The following is a 19,940-nucleotide window of genomic DNA, read 5'->3' as shown; positions in this document are numbered from 1 at the left end:
TGTAGTGGTTGCAAAATGTGGGTACACAAAAGTTGTTCTGGTGTGCAGGGAAGGTTAGTTGAAAACCCAGATTACAAGTGTCAGCGTTGTCTCGGAGGAGCTCGGCCAATTGATGCAAGACCATGCAGTGAGGGAACGTTGGCCGGTAGCAAACTAGAGGTCGTCGATAGCTTTGTATACCTTGGCGATGGCATCTGCCCAGGAGGTGGTTGTGAACTGGCAACGATCATCAGAACTTGTTCTGCTTGGGAAAAGTTTAGAGAGCTGCTGCCATTGTTAACCTGCAAAGCTGTCGCACTTCATACCTGTGGTCAACTATACAGCAGTTGTGTGCATAGCACCACGTTATACGGATCTGAATGTCGGGCACTCCAAAGAGATGACCAAAAACGGCTTGAGCGTAATGAAAGAACCATGCTTTTATGGATGTGCAATGCCAAAAGAGGAACACAAATTAGCACGTCCTCTCTTCTCTAGATGCTGAACCTCATCGCCTTGACCTGGTCCTCAGATACAAGCGTCTCCGTTGGTTTGGACACATCCAACGCAATAATTCTTGGATCAACAGATGTACTACCTTGGAAGGTGAAGGAGCGAACAACCGTGGCCAACCTCGAAAAAGCTGGAAAGAATCTGTCCATGCTGACTTGAAGCTATGGAATATCGCAGAGGCGGCAACTCAAGACCGTGCTGAACGGAGAGCTCTGCTGAAGACTGCTAGTCACACACACGTCTGACATGTCAACTGACTTGAAATGGATAGTGAGTGAGTGTGAATTACTTAAAGACAAATGAAAGAGAGGCTGGCGAGGGAACGATTGTTTATAGCTGCTATAAAGTGATGACATGTTCCACATCATTACACAAACAGATAAACTATACAGTGGGTCATTCTTCAATTAATAGAAAGATTATCAGAGTTGCCACTTTGTTGCGGTATAAAATAAATACTTCAGGACATGCTGTTATTAGAAAACAATCAACTCTGGAGTAGTAACAGTCACTCCGCTTCTTATCTGAGTACACACAACATGAAACCAGAAGAGTCTGTCCTGATGGAGCAGCAGAGTCAGATTCCTATTCTACCTGTTCAGTGATGCGCATGTGGAAGTCATGGAAGTCGCTGTAGCGGCGGTAGGTCTTCCAGGTGTCCTCGCTACCATCTGGGTTCTTACGGATGACTGTGATGGCGTAGAGCGCGTAGGTCTTCCCGTGATCGTTACACACGCCTAGCATGGGAACGTGGGTTAGAGAAGCATCAGCTACTCGACACGAACCAGCGGTCAGAGGATAAAAGCCAGACACCAGGATACACAGAGAATCAGATGGGAAGAGAGCGGAGGAGGCGACAGACATCACATGGGCCAAGATGGGGGAAACGCACAGCAGAGTGTGGCAGGACAGGGAAAAATTAAAAGGAAGAACAGAAGAAATGGTAAAAGGTGAAGGAATGATAGAGCCATGAAAAAAATGATCACACAAAAAAAGACAAAGAAAGAAAAGCTAAAACAGCCAGTGACTTAATTAAAAAAAAAAAAAAAAGTGAGAGAGATGCACAGTCTGGATGAAAAGACTGCAAAGTGGCTTAGAATGGGGAGAAAAGGCGAGGGGCGTGGAGGAAAGATCTTTCTGTTCAAATCAAACTTATATGCAGGCTTGTTCTAAAGAAATCTTCAAAGTTCTTTATTTAGAGAATTAAACAATAATTTGACAAGACATACTTTACGTGAACGTTCCCTTTACTAACTGGAATAAACCACAAACTTCAACATTAATGCAATATAATCTAAGTAGTTAAGTCTGTTTGTAAATTAATGAACCAAAGGAGTCAAATAATTAACAGTTACGCAACGAAATCGAGTGATATACATGACCTGATAGCCGACGAGGCGCACAGCACGGAGTTGGCTAGAAGCCATGTACGACGAGATTGAGTGGAACAACTTTTATTCTATCCACATTCACTGGATTTTGAGAAATAGCATTTTTATTTTTTTACAAATTCAACAAAAAACAAGAGTGCTCTGAGAGCACAATATCCCCCACTGGCAACTCAGCCATAACTCTGCTAAAATGCGACTGAATTGAACAAAATTGCAATAGGTGTATTACCAACAGATAAAAAATCCTGCCAAGTTTCATGAAATTCCTCCAAAAATTGTGAGAGGAGTTGATTTCAGAAGGCAAGTACCCTTCCCGGGACAGACGGACGGACAGACAGACAGACATCGGTACGACATAATCCCCCTTTGGGCCTTTCGGCCAGCGGCGGATTAAAAGAAAAAAAAAAAATTGTGTGAGGGAAGTTGATTTCAGAAAGCAAGCACACCTTGATGAAATTGCCAAAGTACAAGTTTGTTAATAATCAAGGGCATAACTCTGGTAAAAATTTGCCCAAATTAAACGAAATTTCAATATGTGCGTAACTGCCATATAACAAAGCCTTTTGCCAAGTTTGGTGAAATCCCTCCACAAATTGTGAGAGGAGTGGATTTCAGAAGAACGTACGCCCTCATGAGATTGTCAAAGTACAAGTTTTAATCAAGGGTCGAAACTCTGGGAAAATTTTCACAAACGAAATTAAATCCCAATATGTGTATTAGCATCATATAACAAGGCCTTTTGCCAAGCTTTGATAAATTCGTCCAAAAATCGTGAGAGGAGTTGATGTTAGAAGGCAAACACACCTTCATGAAATTGTGAAAGTACAAGGTTGTTAATCAAGGGCCACAACTGGCAAAATGCGACCGAATTTAACAAAATTACAATATGCGTAGTACTGACATACAACAAGGCCTCGTCAAGTTTCAGGAAATTCCTCCACAAATTGTGAGAGGAGTTGATTTCAGAAGGAAAAAAAAAAAACTCATGAAAGTATAATTTTGTTAATCAAGGGCTGTAACTCAAGTAAAATGTGACCGAATTTAAAGTGCCATTCCACCATTGGATGTATTCTTTGGCATAAAATACAATATATTTTATGACAACATGACTAGACAGAGAAATCTTTTAGCTTCAAAATGATATATCAAACATAATTTTTTGACAACGACAAGTTTAATTTTAATTTCCTTTTAATTTCCGCGCGGTAGTGAAACGTGATGTCATCGGCAGGTTCCCCTTCTTGTGTACCACGTGTCGGTCTATTTTTAGACCAGGAAACCCCCAAAGTGAGAGAGTCATTTCTCCTCGTATATGGGGGCCAAAAAAATTGCGAAAAATTTTGAGTTAATCTTTCAGTTAGCTAGATTTATTGGTATTAGCTAGATTTATTGGTATTATTTTTATCGCGTTCTATCCGCCATTGCTGATAATGCGTGCCACGTCACGTGGTACACAAGAAGGGGAATCTGCCGATTACATCACACGCGGAAATTAAAAGGGTAGGTGACTTTGGTCGCAAAATTAATATACTTGTCGTTGTCAAAAAATTATGTTTGATATATCATTTTGAAGCTAAAAGATTTCTCTATCTAGTGATACCATTTATATATGTTGTCAAAATATATTGTATTTTATGCCAAAGAATACATCCAATGGTGGAATGGCACTTCAACAAAATTACAATATGCATATTACCGACATATAACAAAGAATCCTGCCAAGTTTTGTGAAATTCCTCCAACAATTCTAAGAGGAGTTGATTTCAGAAGGTGAGCACCCTTCCCGGGACAGATGGACGGAAGTCGCCACGACATCATCCCCTTTCAGGATTCATTCTTACAATCAAATACCTTTATTCCATATTTTGTTGCTTTTTTTTTGTACATTTCTGGGGTGTTTTCAAGTAGTTTTTTTTACTTCACCCTCGGTTGCTTCAGCAACACGCCCCGCCATTTTGTTTTTCTCTACTCGCATTATATGAGCCGATATCCTAGTAGTAGAGTAGCCAACCAGACTGTGCGATTGCTCATCTCCAGTGAATGTGGATAGAATAAAATCAACTTATACAGAGACTTGGCTTATTTCCCTATAATTTTATTTTCCTGCATGTCCTAAAGTGTTATGACTCACAATACCTACATTACACCTTAATCCATTAGCGGTGGGTGCCAATATTTACACCAGGAATCCACAGTTTAATTAATTATAAGAACTTTTGCCATGAATAAATTTAATTGTATTAAGAATGTCAAGTTAGTCATTTTCCTTACAATTTAATGCTGAAGTTTATGGTTTGTTAAAAGTTATGACGTAAATGTTAATTAAGGAAAACTTGATGTAAATTTTCAAAAGATGTTTACGTACCGGTATCAGAAATAAAAGCATGTAGCTGCACAGACTCGTCTGTGGTGGCGTTCGTGAGGTCATCCAAAGACTAAAATAAATAAAAGCACAGAAAAAACACAAATTACACAAAACCAAAGAAAGAATGGCAGACAGTAAGAAAACCATGTCAAACGAGTAAAGTACCAAATTAATGCTTCCAGTTGGAGATCCATTAAAAGACTCTGCAGAAAGAGAAAGACAGAGCAGCATTGAGCAGAGTGTTGGACATGAAGTGGTTTGGGGTGTTTGAAGTGTGAAGCAGCGCTGTGTGGTTCTCCTGACCTGTGTCCCCATCGTCTGAGCCCCGGTAGCTCGGCTCCTTCAGCATGTCCAATTCAGCCAGCATGCGCACGTACAGAGGGTGCTGCTTAAACGACGGGTAGAACCGTTCATCCTTCAACATCATATCGTACACCTGAGAGAGACCGAGAGAAAGAAAATGAGGGCTGGAATAAGAAGCGTGACACAGCACACCTTTCATTCACGAGGCAAGCGTTAACATTTTGCTACCTTTCTCTGGATGTCATCGAAAATCTCCGGAGTCGGATCCTCTTTGCTGAGTTTCTCAGCCAGTCTGTCCACACACGCCCGATCCACTTGCACTCTGGGAGACGCCTACACACAACCCAACGTGGATTACTTTTATTTAGTACAAAAACGGAGGTGATTAGAAATCATGAGTGCTGATTGGTTGAAAAAAAAAAAAAAACACTCAGACCATTTCTCGATAATCACTTCGAGCGACTCGGCAAAATGGTGGCCGATCGCTGTGTCACCATAAGTGAAGAAGAATTACAAATGAAAGAAAATGCTGTTCCTAAAAGCACGAAAGATGCAAAGAAGTTTGGTCTAAAACTATTCAAAGGTAAGGTAAGGTGGAGTTGTGATTTATTTTATCGATTTCAAAACGAAAAGTATTAAGTGACAAGTCTGCACCACACCGTTATTAGATTTGCATGGCACTTTTGAAGACTGAAATGTGTGGGTTTTTTTTTTTTTAATAAAATCACCTGTGTATTTATACTAAACAATTATCCACCAAAAGATGAGGTGAACATCGGTGAAAAATAACCTCGACTTCATCTCTGTTATTATTTAAATAATACTGGCTGGCACGGAGTGGTATATCAGATATATTCCATCAGCTAGCATGACATTGAACGAGTCGAAAACGATATACCACAAAAAAAGCCAGCCATCATTATTATTATAATAATGCATAGACATTCCTTTCAGGCGCTCAACACGTCTTTCTCTTTCACACCTACGTTGTTTGGTCCGGACCAAACGAACCAAATTTCCCTTGGTCCGGACCTTTTGGGTTGGTCTGAATACAAACCACCGAACTCTGGTCCGGACCAAACAAGCGGACCGAGACCGAGCTGCAAGGTCGGACTCGGTCCGGACCAAAGGAACCCTGGTGCGGATCTTTCGGAGGTGTGAAAGCAGACCGCACATAATCCGACAGTTTTGCTTTTTTGTACCTTGGGAGCTTCCGTCGTTTGTCGAGCATTATGGGAAACAGAGTCTTGACACTCCACCGCAAAGTGCAAACACTGTTTCGGTTGTCAAGGGAACCTTACAACAGTCGTTCAGTCATTCAGACCAGTGGTAGGCTAGACTACAGAGTACAAAAAATGAGTAGGGGGCAAACGTGGGCCGGGGAAGAAACGCGTACCCTTGTGGATATATGGGCAGATGTCCACATATCTGAGCTTTCGGAGAGAACACACAAAAATGCCGACGTGTTTGCTGTATTCAGTGAGAAAATGAAGGAGAAGGGGTTCACGCGCTCCCCAGAACAATGTCGGCTAAAAGTGAAGAAACTCCGTCAGACCTACATTAAAATCAGGGACATTCTTTCAAAAAGTGGCGGTACTAGCGACGCAAAAAAGAAATTCATCTATTGCGTGAAGAGCCAGAACTGTCACAACATGATGTGTGCTCATCAGCGCTATCCTCCGTAGCCGCCTTGCCCTTTGTCGTCGTCGTTGATAAATTACTTGTACAACAGCATAGTAATCGCACAATTGTGAAAACAGCAAAAACTGGAAAAAACATATAAATAACAGCACGGAAAGCCTCCATGACTACTTTTGAACTTAACGCTTTGTGCGCGTGTCGTCTCTGACCAATAGCTGAACGACCTCAGGGCGCGTGGCTTTGCTGACAGATTTTGGTCCGCTTACTAAAATGTACAGTGTGAAAGCGAACCGCACCAAAATGGAAAAAAAAAAAAAAAAAATTTGGTTCGGACCAAAGCAAGTGAACTATCGAACTATCCTGGTCTGAATACACCCTCAAAATCTTCTGTATTTAACGAAGCAAACCTGGCGGCCATGTTTGTTTACAAATTGTCACAGTCGCTCGCTAGCGCAGAAGTTTTACGTCTCCGATGTATGACGCCATGTTGTCGACAACCATGCAATATCGTAAGCCATATTCAACGCTCATTCTTCATTGGGTAGAGTGACATAATACACATAGGATACGCGATACGCTAACAATATCTCATGCGATCAAACCAAATGAATGAAACCCGCTAGAAGGGAATAGAACACGTTTTTATTCCATTGGGAAAAAAAAGCGTCCTGTATGTGTAATAATTCTTGATAATCACCTCTAGTGACTTAGCAAAAATGGCGGCCAGTCACCGTAAGAGAGGAAGGATTACAAAATTATTAAAGAATAGTGCTTTTAGGAACAGCATTAATATGCTACGAAGTTTGATCTAAAACTATTCACAGGTAAGGTGGAATTGAGATTTATTTTATCCATTTCAAAACAAAGTATTTGCGACACGGCGTAGATGAGTGACAAGCCTGCACTGCGCCGTTATTACATTTGCATGCCATTTTTGAAGACCGAAATAAATTTTTTTTTTAAATACCATTTTTTTAAAAATAAAATCACCTGTTTATTTATACTAAAAAACAGTGACCCACCTCAGGCTCAGTGAATATAAATGAACAATTACTAGACTGGTACCAAAATTCAAAAAAGTGCTTATTTAAGGAGTTAAAGGCATTTTTGAGACAAAGTCGGCAAACAGTCTTATTTTGTCAATTTGGGTGTGCCGAATTCAAATCTGCAATATGCCGAGCTCTATCTGACCTCTGTTGACCTCTAGAGGTCATTGAACTTTGGGCCTGTAAACGTCTCAGCTGAACCCAGTTTCTCAGCTTTCTAAGGAATGAAATGTACTAAAATGATTAATGAAGTTAGCAAATGGCCTTGTTTGTTAAATGTTTGGGTGCTGAATTCATTTTTCATTTGTAAAACGACATATGACCTCTGGTAACCTCAAGGTCATTAAACTTGGCCTATGGAGCACTTGCATGTGACGTCACAGCCGATCCAGATTGTGACAGACGCCATCTTGTCGGTCAAACGCCATATTTCCGCCTTCTGCTTCTGCTTCTACCTTTTCTTCTGGAAAACCCTACTATATACAATTCTACTACAACGGCTGCGGCTGGACATGGGTTTCCAGCAGAAAATGACGGTTTGTAGCGATTTCCATCGCATGCACAACATTCCGGACGAGAAAAAAAAAAAAAAAAAAAACATTCCGGACGAGATAGCGAGACCAGCGGGGTCTCCGTGGATTGTTATCGGAAGCAAAGCGAAGGAGGCGGCACCGGGAGCGGAAGCAAAAGCGAGGCTGTAGAGCCGGCCTGTTGACTAAGCTCAGAAAACAGCTACTCAAATCTCCACTACTAAGCCTCTACCTCTCCAACGCCATATCCATGGTAAACAAAATGGACGATTTGGAATTACAGCTGGAATTACCTTATTCTATTCTATAATCGGCTGGTCAGTGCTATACTCAATACTTAAGTGACTTACCTGTCCAATGAGGATTGTTATTTTCTTGTTTACAAGATGCCACATCTGAGTCGCTGACAAATCCTGAATTTCTGTAAAGATAACTGTCCAGAGATTTATAAGCACGCAGTGCTTCACCACTGAACAGCGAGGGAAAGTTAATGAGGTAATTATATATGTCCGGGTATTCCACTGGCAGTTCAAAATCCGGTCGTGAAAACTCCGTCCGGTAAGCCATAAGGGTCACTAATCTGTAGATCGTTTATTTTAGACATGTATCTAGTTTTCTGTTCATTAGAAAAATGAGCTGTGTAGTTCGTCGGTTGAAATTGAACCATTCTGTACATGAGTGCAGCAGTATTCAGCTGTGTTGTTGCCCGACAAGATGGCGTCTGTGTACTTTCCGGTCACGTGACTGCAAGATCTCTCTAGGCCTATGCATTTAACGGCATTTTTAAACTGACTTTACTCCCCCAAAAAGAATATGAACAGACAAAAAACAAATAGAAAGGAACAAGTACAACATTAAATGCCAGTCCATGTACATGTGACTTACTTTTCACAATGAGAATGCCTAGGCGATCACCTTACATAACATTGCATTACATTTAGCGGTTATTGTTTATACAAAGCTACTGAAAAAAGGACAGATTCAGCAGCATACAAAATGTGGGGGCATACAGGGCATACAGGTTAATCAGGGTTAGTATATATGAGAGTTTTTTTTCTTTGTTTTTTGTAAAGGCTTTACCCCGTTTAAAACAAAAAACAAACAACAAAGAAAAAACTCTCATATATACTAACCCTGATTAACCTGTATGCCCTGTATGCCCCCACATTTTGTATGCTGCTGAATCTGTCCTTTTTTCAGTAGCTTTGTATAAACAATAACCGCTAAATGTAATGCAATGTTATGTAAGGTGATCGCCTAGGCATTATCATTGTGAAAAGTAAGTCACATGTACATGGACTGGCATTTAATGTTGTACTTGTTCCTTTCTATTTGTTTTTTGTCTGTTCATATTCTTTTTGGGGGAGTAAAGTCAGTTTAAAAATGCCGTTAAATGCATAGGCCTATAGGCCAAGTTTAATGACCTTGAGGTTATCAGAGGTCATATGTCGTTTTACAAATGAAAAATGAATTCAGCACCCAAACATTTAACAAACAAGGCCATTTGCTAACTTCATTAATCATTTTAGTACATTTCATTCCTTAGAAAGCTGAGAAACTGGGTTCAGCTGAGACGTTTACAGGCCCAAAGTTCAATGACCTCTAGAGGTCAACAGAGGTCAGATAGAGCTCGGCATATTGCAGATTTGAATTCGGCACACCCAAATTGACAAAATAAGACTGTTTGCCGACTTTGTCTCAAAAATGCTTTTGGGTGTCACAATTCTGGATTTTGGTATCAGTCTATACCTCAACTTCAGCACCATTGTTATTTCACCTCACTTTCAGTGAATAACTTAATTATTAATTCTGTGCATCTGCAGCCAACAAACCATGCCTGCTAGCTGATAACTATGATTTTTAAGCTATAATCTGGTTCACTGCGTGTCAAACAGGAGCCCATCTGCTGAGAGCCTGTCAGGAGTTGGACTGCAGAGAAAGCCCTGGAGTTGTGGACGGACCTTCTCCGAGAGGTACTGCTCATAGACGCCGAACGCAGCAGCTTTCAACAGGCCCTTAGTCTGGCCGCTCTGCTTCCTGCCGTCCTTCTGCCAGCTCTGTAGAACCTCGAGCTGCTGCTGGGCCGTCACCCGGTACCCCTCTACCGTCAGCCAGAAGAACAGATCTGCCTGACCCCCCATCTGCTGCATGTAGTCTGGATTTGTGTACAATAAATAGAATAAAGAAACATTTGTAACGAAGAAACAATTACATGGATTGAGTTTTAGAAGAATGAAAACGTCTTGTTTGCGTTTGCAAAACTAACCCATAAAAAACTGAAGCGCTATGTTGTGCACGAGGATCTGGTCCAGTGGGATTATACACAGTTTGCCAAAATTTGCCGCAAGTTTCATAGCATCGACTTCCTGAAAAACGAAGATGATGCCCAGATTTAAAAAAAAAAAAGTCCACGTGAATGAAAATGTGCACGTGTTATATTTGGGTTCTTACCTTTCCTGATTGTAGCCTTTGTATTCTTGTTTCACAGACTTTTTTCACAAACAATAAACTGTTAATTTGATTCTTTATAGTGTTGATATCTGTGAAGAAATGACACAATGGACAAGGAATCAACTATATATAGCACTGTTGACACTTAATATGGCATTAAGAAAAGACGGCAAGTGTGAAAATGTGAAAGCAGCATGTTTACTTGCTCGTAAGTAAACGTAGAACACATACAGCTACTCTCTTTTATATAATAAACAAATAAAAATAAATAAAACACTGCACACATCAGAATGTCTGTAGTCTTAAGAATAATTTAAATAAAGGAGGGGATATGGGTCCGTCTCAGAAACTGGTCTCTCATTTGGGACATTATGGTCAAAATTTTTTTTCTAATTTTACTATTTTTTTGCATTTACCGAACACTCAATGTTTCTTTTGTCATGTTCAATAAGAGTAAAGATAGTATCTTGCTTTATCTGGCCTCCACTGGGGAAAATCTTTTTGATTACAATTCAAATGCTTTTGTAAAATTGATTTCCGTATAAAATAACTCCATCATGAAGAATTAAAGCCCCTCCTTCACAGATGAGTGAAAATATTGAATAAATTTCCTCTTTTTGATTGCTTGGGTTAAAAATGCCAAGTTATGATGACTGAATTGATTATTCACTTAAATATAAATAACATGATACATTTTGGGTATTTGATATGGCGGAATAGGAAACAATGAAAAAATCAAGAACGCACCGGAAAGATGAGAATAACGGCGGTGGTAAAAGAACAGCGACTGTACCGGCTGAAGGTCGCGCGGGTCTCTGCTGCGGCCCGCGAGCAACAGGACATCACTACCGCACCGGACGGAGCACGAGGCGGGGGCGGGGCAAAATGACTGGCCGTCGATTCTATCAAAAGTTCGATCTAAATTGACCATGGTTGCAAAATATTGGCCAAAAATACGCAAACACTACGAAATATGAAAGGAAGATGAAAAAGAAACATTCTATTGCCTTATACTGCAAGACTAAAACAAAATAAAACTGTCAAAACTCACCTTTTCAGTGATAACGTCCGAACAGATCACTCGCGTAACAAAGACTGTAAATGGAAGCACGATCAGCTTCTAACTGTTGGAGTGGAAAATTCCATTCTACACATGCAAATTGTTAATGTGTGTCCTTCCCCGCACACAAATAACACGCTACGGTAAAAAAATAGACCACGACTCATTTTATAGCTCAGAAATTCATACAAGACCAGCTACCATCGTAACATATTCTGTAAGAAACATATTCTATACCTAACTTTCAGCTTTCGTTTTTTTAAAAAAACAAAAATCGCAGATTTATAACTATGGGTGGCACTGTGGTGTAGTGGTTAGCGCTGTCGCCTCACAGCAAGAAGGTCCGGGTTCGAGCCCCGGGGCCGGCGAGGGCCTTTCTGTGTGGAGTTTGCATGTTCTCCCCGTGTCCGCGTGGGTTTCCTCCGGGTGCTCCGGTTTCCCCCACAGTCCAGAGACATGCAGGTTAGGTTAACTGGTGACTCTAAATTGACCGTAGGTGTGAATGGTTGTCTGTGTCTATGTGTCAGCCCTGTGGTGACCTGGCGACTTGTCCAGGGTGTACCCCGCCTTTCGCCCGTAGTCAGCTGGGATAGGCTCCAGCTTGCCTGCGACCCTGTAGAACAGGATAAAGCGGCTAGAGATAATGAGATGAGATGAAAAATGAGATTTATAACTAAATGTTTATATGGCGTAGTGATTTTAAGTTACTACTTTCGGTGAGGTAGTGACCTTGACCCTGAGGCTTTCCGTTTAGATCAAAACACACGATCGTATTGGTTTTGGGTCTGCGGAAAATGGAGTTACAACGGTGATCAAATATTTTGCATGATGTTTTATTACGGTTATGATTATTCTGTGAGCGCACCAATCCTTAGGTGTATAAAGTTACAACTTTAAAATACAATTAGTGATAACTGTAGACTTTTCAGTGGACTACAACCTTTTTAAGGGAACGCGATGTAGTCAACCATTTATCATGTCCCAGATCAAGCCGCCATTTTTCCACAAATTTGCAGAATTTTTGCCAAATTCTGAACAGAGTATTCACATCAAAAGATTTAGTTTTATCTGTATTATTTCTTTCATCATTTTATTTCAAATTAAAACCAACATCACCATTCAAAACCGTATAGCTTATTGACTGAGTATATTTAGTGGGCTACCCCCACAGTACCCAGTTTCTGAGACAGACAGACCCATATATTAAAAACCACTGATCTACATACAGGAAGTCAGTGGTTGATCCCTGTGCACATCCGTGTGCGTGCGTGCAGCTTGTAGTACTCATGCCCTAATTTTAAGGACTCGTGACTTGACTTGGATTTGAGCACTGATGACCCAGACTTTAACTGCATTCGGACTCGTAAATTCGAGACGAGGACTGATTTTTTCGTTTTGGTTTTTTTTGTAACATGCCATAATTTAACATAAGATTTTTATATCTACATTAATTGATATTAATTTCATGCAGGAGAAAAACATTCACCTGTTCATACGTCATATTCAAGAACAAACTAACGTTAACGGCGCTAAAATGCCTGGAGAGAACGTCCCTAGGATTGTCCGCTTGGCTTACACAGACTTCTCGTGCAGTGAGAAAAAATGCACTGCTATGTGTTCCATATGCAGAAGAACTATCGAGGAGACGACGGGGACGACCTCGAACTTCAATCGTCATTTGGCAAGACTCCACCCAGAGAAGGGAGTGACACGCTATGTTCATTGCTCTGTTGATAGCGGGGTTTGCTTGCTGAGCGATGAACTAGCTAGTGTTAACCCTCTCTCATGTTATTCGCCCTGTTGATAGTGGGCGGGGCTTGCTGAACAATGAACAAGGTTTTTATCTGTAGCCTGTTAACTAAAACGGGGCAGTCGAGCAGGAACGTTAGTCCAACACAGCAGCAGAGACGCTTTCACATAAAGGCAGCAACAGCCACCGTCAAACGATGCGGTTGGAGTCTTGTTCTCGGACTCGACTCGAAATTTTCTTTAAATGACTCAGACTTGAACACTGGGGACTCGAGAAGGGACTCGAGATTTAGTGACTCGACTACAACATTGGTGTGTGTGTGTGTACGCACCATCTCCTGCGGTATCTAGCGAGCGCAGGTACTGAAGCTCTTCCAGAACTTTGTCTTTAACAGCCTCCAGTTCAGCTGGCTTGTCTGTCAGCTTCAGGATGTTCATAAAGGCTTCATAGTTGCAGCTGGAGTCTCGGATCTACACACACACACAAAAAAAACACAAGTGAACATGAGTGCACTGCACACACACAGATGTGGCTGGGGATTAGTCTGGCTAACGCAACTTCAAAGCTCTGCGAGCATTTGGTCTGGCAAAGATATTAAGCCCAACCGTTTCCCAAAGCGCGTGGTTGACCCGCCTCCCTGAAATGCCTCAGTTTGCTACTGGTCGAAGCCAGAAAAGGCTGCGACGAAGCTTAAACCAATCACATCACTCTTTCCTCTGACGTATGTGACGTGACGGAAACTGCTTGAGTAACAGGAAGAAGATAAATACCTCCAGGGCTGCTCTTTGCTCCGTTTTCAATGAGAACTTCCCGTTGAATGCTTTCAATACAGCATCTACTGCTGTGTCAAAGGCTTGCCGCTGCTCCATGTTCGTAATGTTTCTAGTGAATGAAGCGCTTCCGGCATAGATTCCGTAAACAATCTATGGCTTCCGGTCGCAGTTCTACTATGTCACTGCCTTGAACACGCCTCTACCCAGGGCCGTTGGAGATGCTCAAAGTTGATTGGCTCCCGATTTTTCGGGAGCTTGGAAGAGCTGGAGATAGCTTGCCTTGCCAGACTAAGTTCGCAACAGGCCCCCGTGTTGCGTCACACTTAGGATGGGCGGGCCCAGGCTAGCTGGGGACTGCAGTTGACTTGCTGACTTTAGGACTGCGGTTGTCGTGAACAGTTTTGCCCTCGGGTTTATAGCATCAACGAAACTGACTTCATGTTAAAACTGTTAATGTTATAGTCATGTTGTCTGTTGTCACGCAAATGAGGATGGGTTCCCATTTGAGTCTGGTTCCTCTCGAGGTTTCTTCCTCATGTCGTCTGAGGGAGTTTTTCCTTGCCACCGTCGCCACAGGTTTGCTCATTGGGGATAGATTAGGGATCAAATTAGCTCATGTCTTAAGTCGTTCAAATTCTGTAAAGCTGCTTTGCGACAATGTCTATTGTTAAAAGCGTGATAGAAATAAACTTGACACGAATGCATGCAAAAACACACTGTCCGTCAAGACACGTTTTGAAACCCTTAGAACTAGAATCCTACAACCCAGTAACAAACACGAAAAAGGCACTCCTCTCCTGCGTTTTCAATTCTTTCACCGAACTCACAAATGGTGGCGTTATACATTCAGTGATTCCAAGAGCTCCAGAAAATGTCAAATGATGTTCATCAGATAGGTTAGAATACTTGCAAAGCCCCTTCTAGCAAGATGAAGCGAGGCAATACAACAAATGCGGGGGGTGTGGAGGATGAGGACACCCCTATTAACAGAAATAAACACCCAAGGAAATACTGTAGTCAGGCTTGTAGTACTACAGTCCAGGACTCGCGCCCTAAGTTTAAGGACTTGTGACTTGACTTGGACTTGAGCACTAATGACTGACTTGGACTCGTGCATTAACTGCATTCGGACTCAAATTGGAGACGAGGACTCGGATTTTTCTCATTGCTTTTTTTGTAAGGTCATAATTTGGCGCATAATATATTTATACCTGCATTAATTTTTGTACTAATTTTGCACAAGAGTATCACGCCTGCGCACCTTGGCTCGTGCATCAGATAGACTCTCGGACGTGCTCTGGACAGCGCGCACGCCAAGCATAAACGACTCGCATCTGCACAGGATTAAGACGCAATCAGCGCACCTGTATAAAAACTGTGAACACACACTTTGCGAAGTATTGAGCTGCATTGCTGATACATTACCGAGCCTTATTTCCTTGTTTGGTTTCCTGATCCCCGATTTCCTGTTTGTGCCTCGCTCGACTTACTGCCCGTTTCACTGTTTTGCCTGCCGTTCTGGATTGTTCACGTGTCTTCACTTGGATTAATAAACACGCCTTCTACACTTCCGTCCGTCTCCCAACCATCTCTGACCGAATACTTCGCACTCCCTGACAAAGAGAAGCACATTCACCTGTTCATACGTCATGTTCACGAACAAACTAATGTTAATGGCGCTAAAACAGCCATCGTCAAATGGTGCGGTTGGAGTCTCAGACTCGACTCGGATCGATAGTGGACTCGACTCGAAATTTTCTTTAATGACTTGGACTTGAATACTGGGGACTCGAGACTGGACTCGGACTCGAGGTTTAGTGACTCGGCTCCAACACTGACTGTAGTTAATTGCTATCATACAAAATTCCCTTCAAAGTAGATTCCAGCCACAATACTGGTTCCTTGACACAAACTGCAAGTTAAATTACGTCATTTTCTTCAACAGCGCATCACAGCAGGCCATCCTTTCCATTTCAGCAGGACAACCCATACTTGACGAAAGGTACGGTAAGTATTACTAATCAATCCAGGTTACAGGTTTCTGAAAATGTTCAGTCCAAGGCACTGACTGCAAAGTCATCTGAAATTCTCCCTTTTTTTTGTGCATGGCATTGTCGTATATCTCACAAGAACAATATCACATGGATGAGATATGATCAGGCGGCACAGTGGTGTAGTGGTTAGCGCTGTCGCCTCACAGCAAGAAGGTCCGGGTTCGAGCCCCGTGGCCGGCGAGGGCCTTTCTGTGTGGAGTTTGCATGTTCTCCCCGTGTCCGCGTGGGTTTCCTCCGGGTGCTCCGGTTTCCCCCACAGTCCAAAGACATGCAGGTTAGGTTAACTGGTGACTCTAAATTGACCGTAGGTGTGAATGTGAGTGTGAATGGTTGTCTGTGTCTATGTGTCAGCCCTGTGATGACCTGGCGACTTGTCCAGGGTGTACCCCGCCTTTCACCCGTAGTCAGCTGGGATAGGCTCCAGCTTGCCTGCGACCCTGTAGAACAGGATAAAGCAGCTAGAGATAATGAGATGAGAATGAGATATGATCATTCTGATGTGCAGACGGTCACTTTTCTCCGATTTAGGACCCAATATCGTCCCTTGAGGTAAACAGTACGGCCCTACACAAACAGCCGAACACGAGGAGCTTGAACTAATTCGCACAACTATGGAACTGGGTCACACCAAGATGGTGATACGTGCAAAAAACATCGTGACTCTGCATCAATCTCGGAGAGTTTTGAGTCATAGGGATGTGATTTGTGGTTGGCATTTGCAAATAAATCTGTGAAACAGAAGACAAATATCTTTTCTCGGTTACTGCTTTTGTGTTATTTCTTTCTCGGTATAACTCCATACTCCGACTCCTCATTCCAAGACTAGCACTGCAAATTCTGTCAGATTTCACACCCGTTTTATCCTTCAGTCGATTCCAGCGGTCGATCCGTCCCTTCACGGAAATTCTTGCGGACAACCTTTTCGTTTCCCCTCGCGTCTCTGGCACGCTTTCAAGCTGATTCGGTTTCACGTTTTCCTTTTATTTTCTACTCGAGCCGAGTCCGCCATGTTTGCCCATGCCGACTTGGTTTGCTCAAAACATGCCCCATGGTGGTCATGTGATATTGCTGCTCACTTGCTTCGGCAATCTCCAGAATCGTAAAACGCGGGACGCGTTTAAATCTCAGCAAAACATTTAAGCACACGATACACAGTGTGTGCAGCAGTGCAACTTCTCAATTTCAACTCAAAATCAACATGAGACATCTTGAAACTCCAAGAGCAATAGAAACAATGTTTTTGCCCAGAATTCAACTACTTGCGTCGACGCACGGCCGGTCTTGCGTCGACGCAGATAATGGCAGAGGGTCCTTAGTAGAGGCAGGTTGACGCAAGTGGATCACGATCTGTTCGCATTTTCGCTGCAATTTGCTTCCAATCGGTGCAAATAGCAGGTTGACGCATGTAGAAGCAGGCGGTCGTGCAACGCTTGAGCAACAAATCGCAGGTTGAAAAAAAAAAAAAAAAAAAAAAAAAGCATGATCGAGTCCAGAAATGCAGCCCAGCAATGTGTTCAAACACAGTTCAGAAAAGTTCAACACTTCCGCGTCGGGAAAACAACGCGCTCACAGTCCCAATAAAAGAGAAGATCCACAGAAGCGCAAAATAATCCACAGCACGCAGCAAAGTAACAAAATAACAGCATACAAAAAGGTGTAACCATATGCTGAGGCGAAGACAATCCCACGCCGAATGAATATCCGAGCGGTATAATATAGAGTTGTGGATGAGCTGACGAGAGACAGGTGTGCTGGCCGAAGCTCGGGGGAAACCAGGGAAAGGGGTTAAAGATCAGATAAGGACCGAAGATGTTCCTGGCTGGCCCGTGACCAGATTCAGCTTAAAAAACTCTGCATCTTGCAATACGTCTGACCACAACGAAGGATTTGACGCAAAACGCCTGCGTCTACCTGCAGTCGGTAGCCACCTGACCGATCTGAAGTCGCAGCACGCGGCTTTCTGCCGTCTGACCCGGGCATTAAATACCTTAGGAGTGGACATGCACCGTTATGGATGTGAACGCAAAATCAACGCTGCTAGAAATGCAAGAGACGCACCATTTCAAAATGAAAACATGCCATAACACTGAACACTTCTTCACCATCTCCTTTCATTAGCCATTACTATAGAACCTAGGACATATTAAAAGGAGTGCTTTAAAGTTAGACGGCCTTTCGATTTCATAAAATCGGTTAAATTTAGTTCCCTCTGAAATTTGGTCATTGTGATGCACGTTTATATTTCTGTAATACCTCAAAAAAAAAAAAAAAGCCGTTCTGTGGCTGTAAATAAAGTAATTTATTTAATTCGAGGGGATTTCTGAGCAAATAACGTGCATGAAATCACTCACTTCGCGCAGTCAAGCAGACAGAGGAAGTCCGTGTGCGCTGACAGTTCCATCATTCTGTCACTAAACGAACAGCTGATCACACCGAGGTGCTCGCTGACCGCCGATATTTATTAGTTTGGTCCTTCGTTTCCTTTCCTTCGCAACATAACGTCTTTCCGTTCTTTCCGTTACTGTAGTCGGTCTTTCACGTTTCATTCACACACACCATTTTTCTCTCCGGTTTCAAATTTGTATCCCACAATGCCTTGCGCGAACAGGAAAAGCCCACCACATGATGCATGATGTAGTATCTTGAACTGGGTCATGGTGAAGCAGGAAAACATAGCGGAGAATTTAAGGCCACATGGCTCTAAATTCATTAACTGTTCCATTTTAAAAAAATAATAATAAAATTGGAAGTCTGTGATTCAAATTCACATAGCTGCCAACATTCCAAAATTGTAAATAGTAATACAAGGTTGGGTACTGAGTCTTGGTGAAGGGTCGGGGGGGGGGGGTCGAAACCCCCCGCCGCCAAAGCTTTCTAGCAAAACTACCCTGAAAAATCACACTAAAACAAAACAGTTTGACAAAATTTATTCTACAAACTAAACTATCATCTCAGTTACACGCAATAACATTAAAAAAAAATAAAAAATCTCGCCGACATGGAACACAAAACGCGTAGTGATCGCCCTTACTTGACTTAGAAATGAAGGGAAACTCCTCTCGGTACGAGTCCTTGAAGCGCTGGCCCTTCCCCTTAGCCATGCTTTCTTTAGAGATTAGTACTACGCTACATCTTCATAACAAAAGCTTGAAACGCCATGCTTTGTTCAGAAACTTCGTGAACAAAGGCCAGACGATAGCGTGCCATGGATGATCTAATAGCATCATTGATTGGCTGAGAGAACAAGCAATAGCCAATGAAATTTGGCGTAGTATCTGCCGCTTGGAACGAAGCGGTGTTTTATCAAATACGAATCCCACCGGTGATAGACTTTGAAAATGACCCATGAAAATTGGCAAAATCATATTTTATTGTAGTAAATTCGTACTTTCGTAATCAAAACGACAAATCGTAATAAATACGATTTATTCGTAGTAGTTGGCAGCTATGAATTCAGTAGCTTTCGGTCCACTAAACAAAAAATCGGGTGTCGGAGAAAATTCTTTTTATGACCTAAACTTGAAAAATCTGAAAAGCAGTCTACCTTTAAAATCGCAGGTTCATGTTAAAGGAGAACTGAAGGCAAAAGTTTTTAAAATCATCAAAATTCTATTTCTCTCATTTTATTAAATATAGGAATGCATTTCTGATCGCTATTTTGTCACTGCTATAGCAAGTTATGAGTGTTTGAAATATGCTCTGTAATACATCAGTCCGTACGTCAAAGCAATGGCCGTAAACGAGATTCGTCGAGACCTACGAGACCACATCGTAGGACGGAAGCAAAAATGTACAGCGGAAATCAAAGTGACCGACATCTGCTAACATTGTCAAAAGACGCACGCGCCTTTGCCTCTTTCGAATGCTGATGTAATCAAGCCGGAAGTTGTTTGTTTTGATAGCAATCAGGAAAGTTTGAAAATAAACAGGCAGTAATCGTTATTTAAACTCGTTTTTGTGCAATATTTCGTTTGGAAAACAGTTTTCAAAATGGCAGCACTGACACCTGGCTGACACTTCACGTTTCGAAGTCTCGCACAAGTTTCGTGAAGATCGTCTGGATAAGCGACGCCTGCCGTGGACC

The 19,940-nt window shown here is 42.1% G+C and overlaps 1 protein-coding gene across 6 annotated transcripts in view; it reads right to left on the bottom strand.

The window, feature by feature from the left end:
• Positions 1-19,940, bottom strand: part of snx13 (sorting nexin 13) — a 206,041-nt gene that overhangs the window by 105,701 nt on the left and 80,400 nt on the right. For all 6 annotated transcript variants that reach the window (XR_009656790.1, XM_060942626.1, XM_060942627.1 and 3 more), the window contains 9 exons: positions 13,361-13,499; positions 10,220-10,308; positions 10,035-10,134; positions 9,730-9,923; positions 4,780-4,884; positions 4,552-4,684; positions 4,414-4,451; positions 4,249-4,318; positions 1,087-1,229 (listed from right to left, as the gene is read on the bottom strand). Coding sequence is in view for 5 of the 6 variants with exons in the window: in XM_060942626.1 (XP_060798609.1) it covers positions 1,087-1,229; positions 4,249-4,318; positions 4,414-4,451; positions 4,552-4,684; positions 4,780-4,884; positions 9,730-9,923; positions 10,035-10,134; positions 10,220-10,308; positions 13,361-13,499 (1,011 nt within the window). In the remaining variant the exon portion in view is untranslated. The remainder of the gene's footprint in view (positions 1-1,086; positions 1,230-4,248; positions 4,319-4,413; positions 4,452-4,551; positions 4,685-4,779; positions 4,885-9,729; positions 9,924-10,034; positions 10,135-10,219; positions 10,309-13,360; positions 13,500-19,940) is intronic.

Source organism: Neoarius graeffei, chromosome 16 (genome assembly GCF_027579695.1).
Source record: "Neoarius graeffei isolate fNeoGra1 chromosome 16, fNeoGra1.pri, whole genome shotgun sequence".
Classification (NCBI taxonomy): Eukaryota; Metazoa; Chordata; class Actinopteri; order Siluriformes; family Ariidae; genus Neoarius; species Neoarius graeffei.
This window is presented reverse-complemented; position numbering and strand designations above follow the sequence as displayed.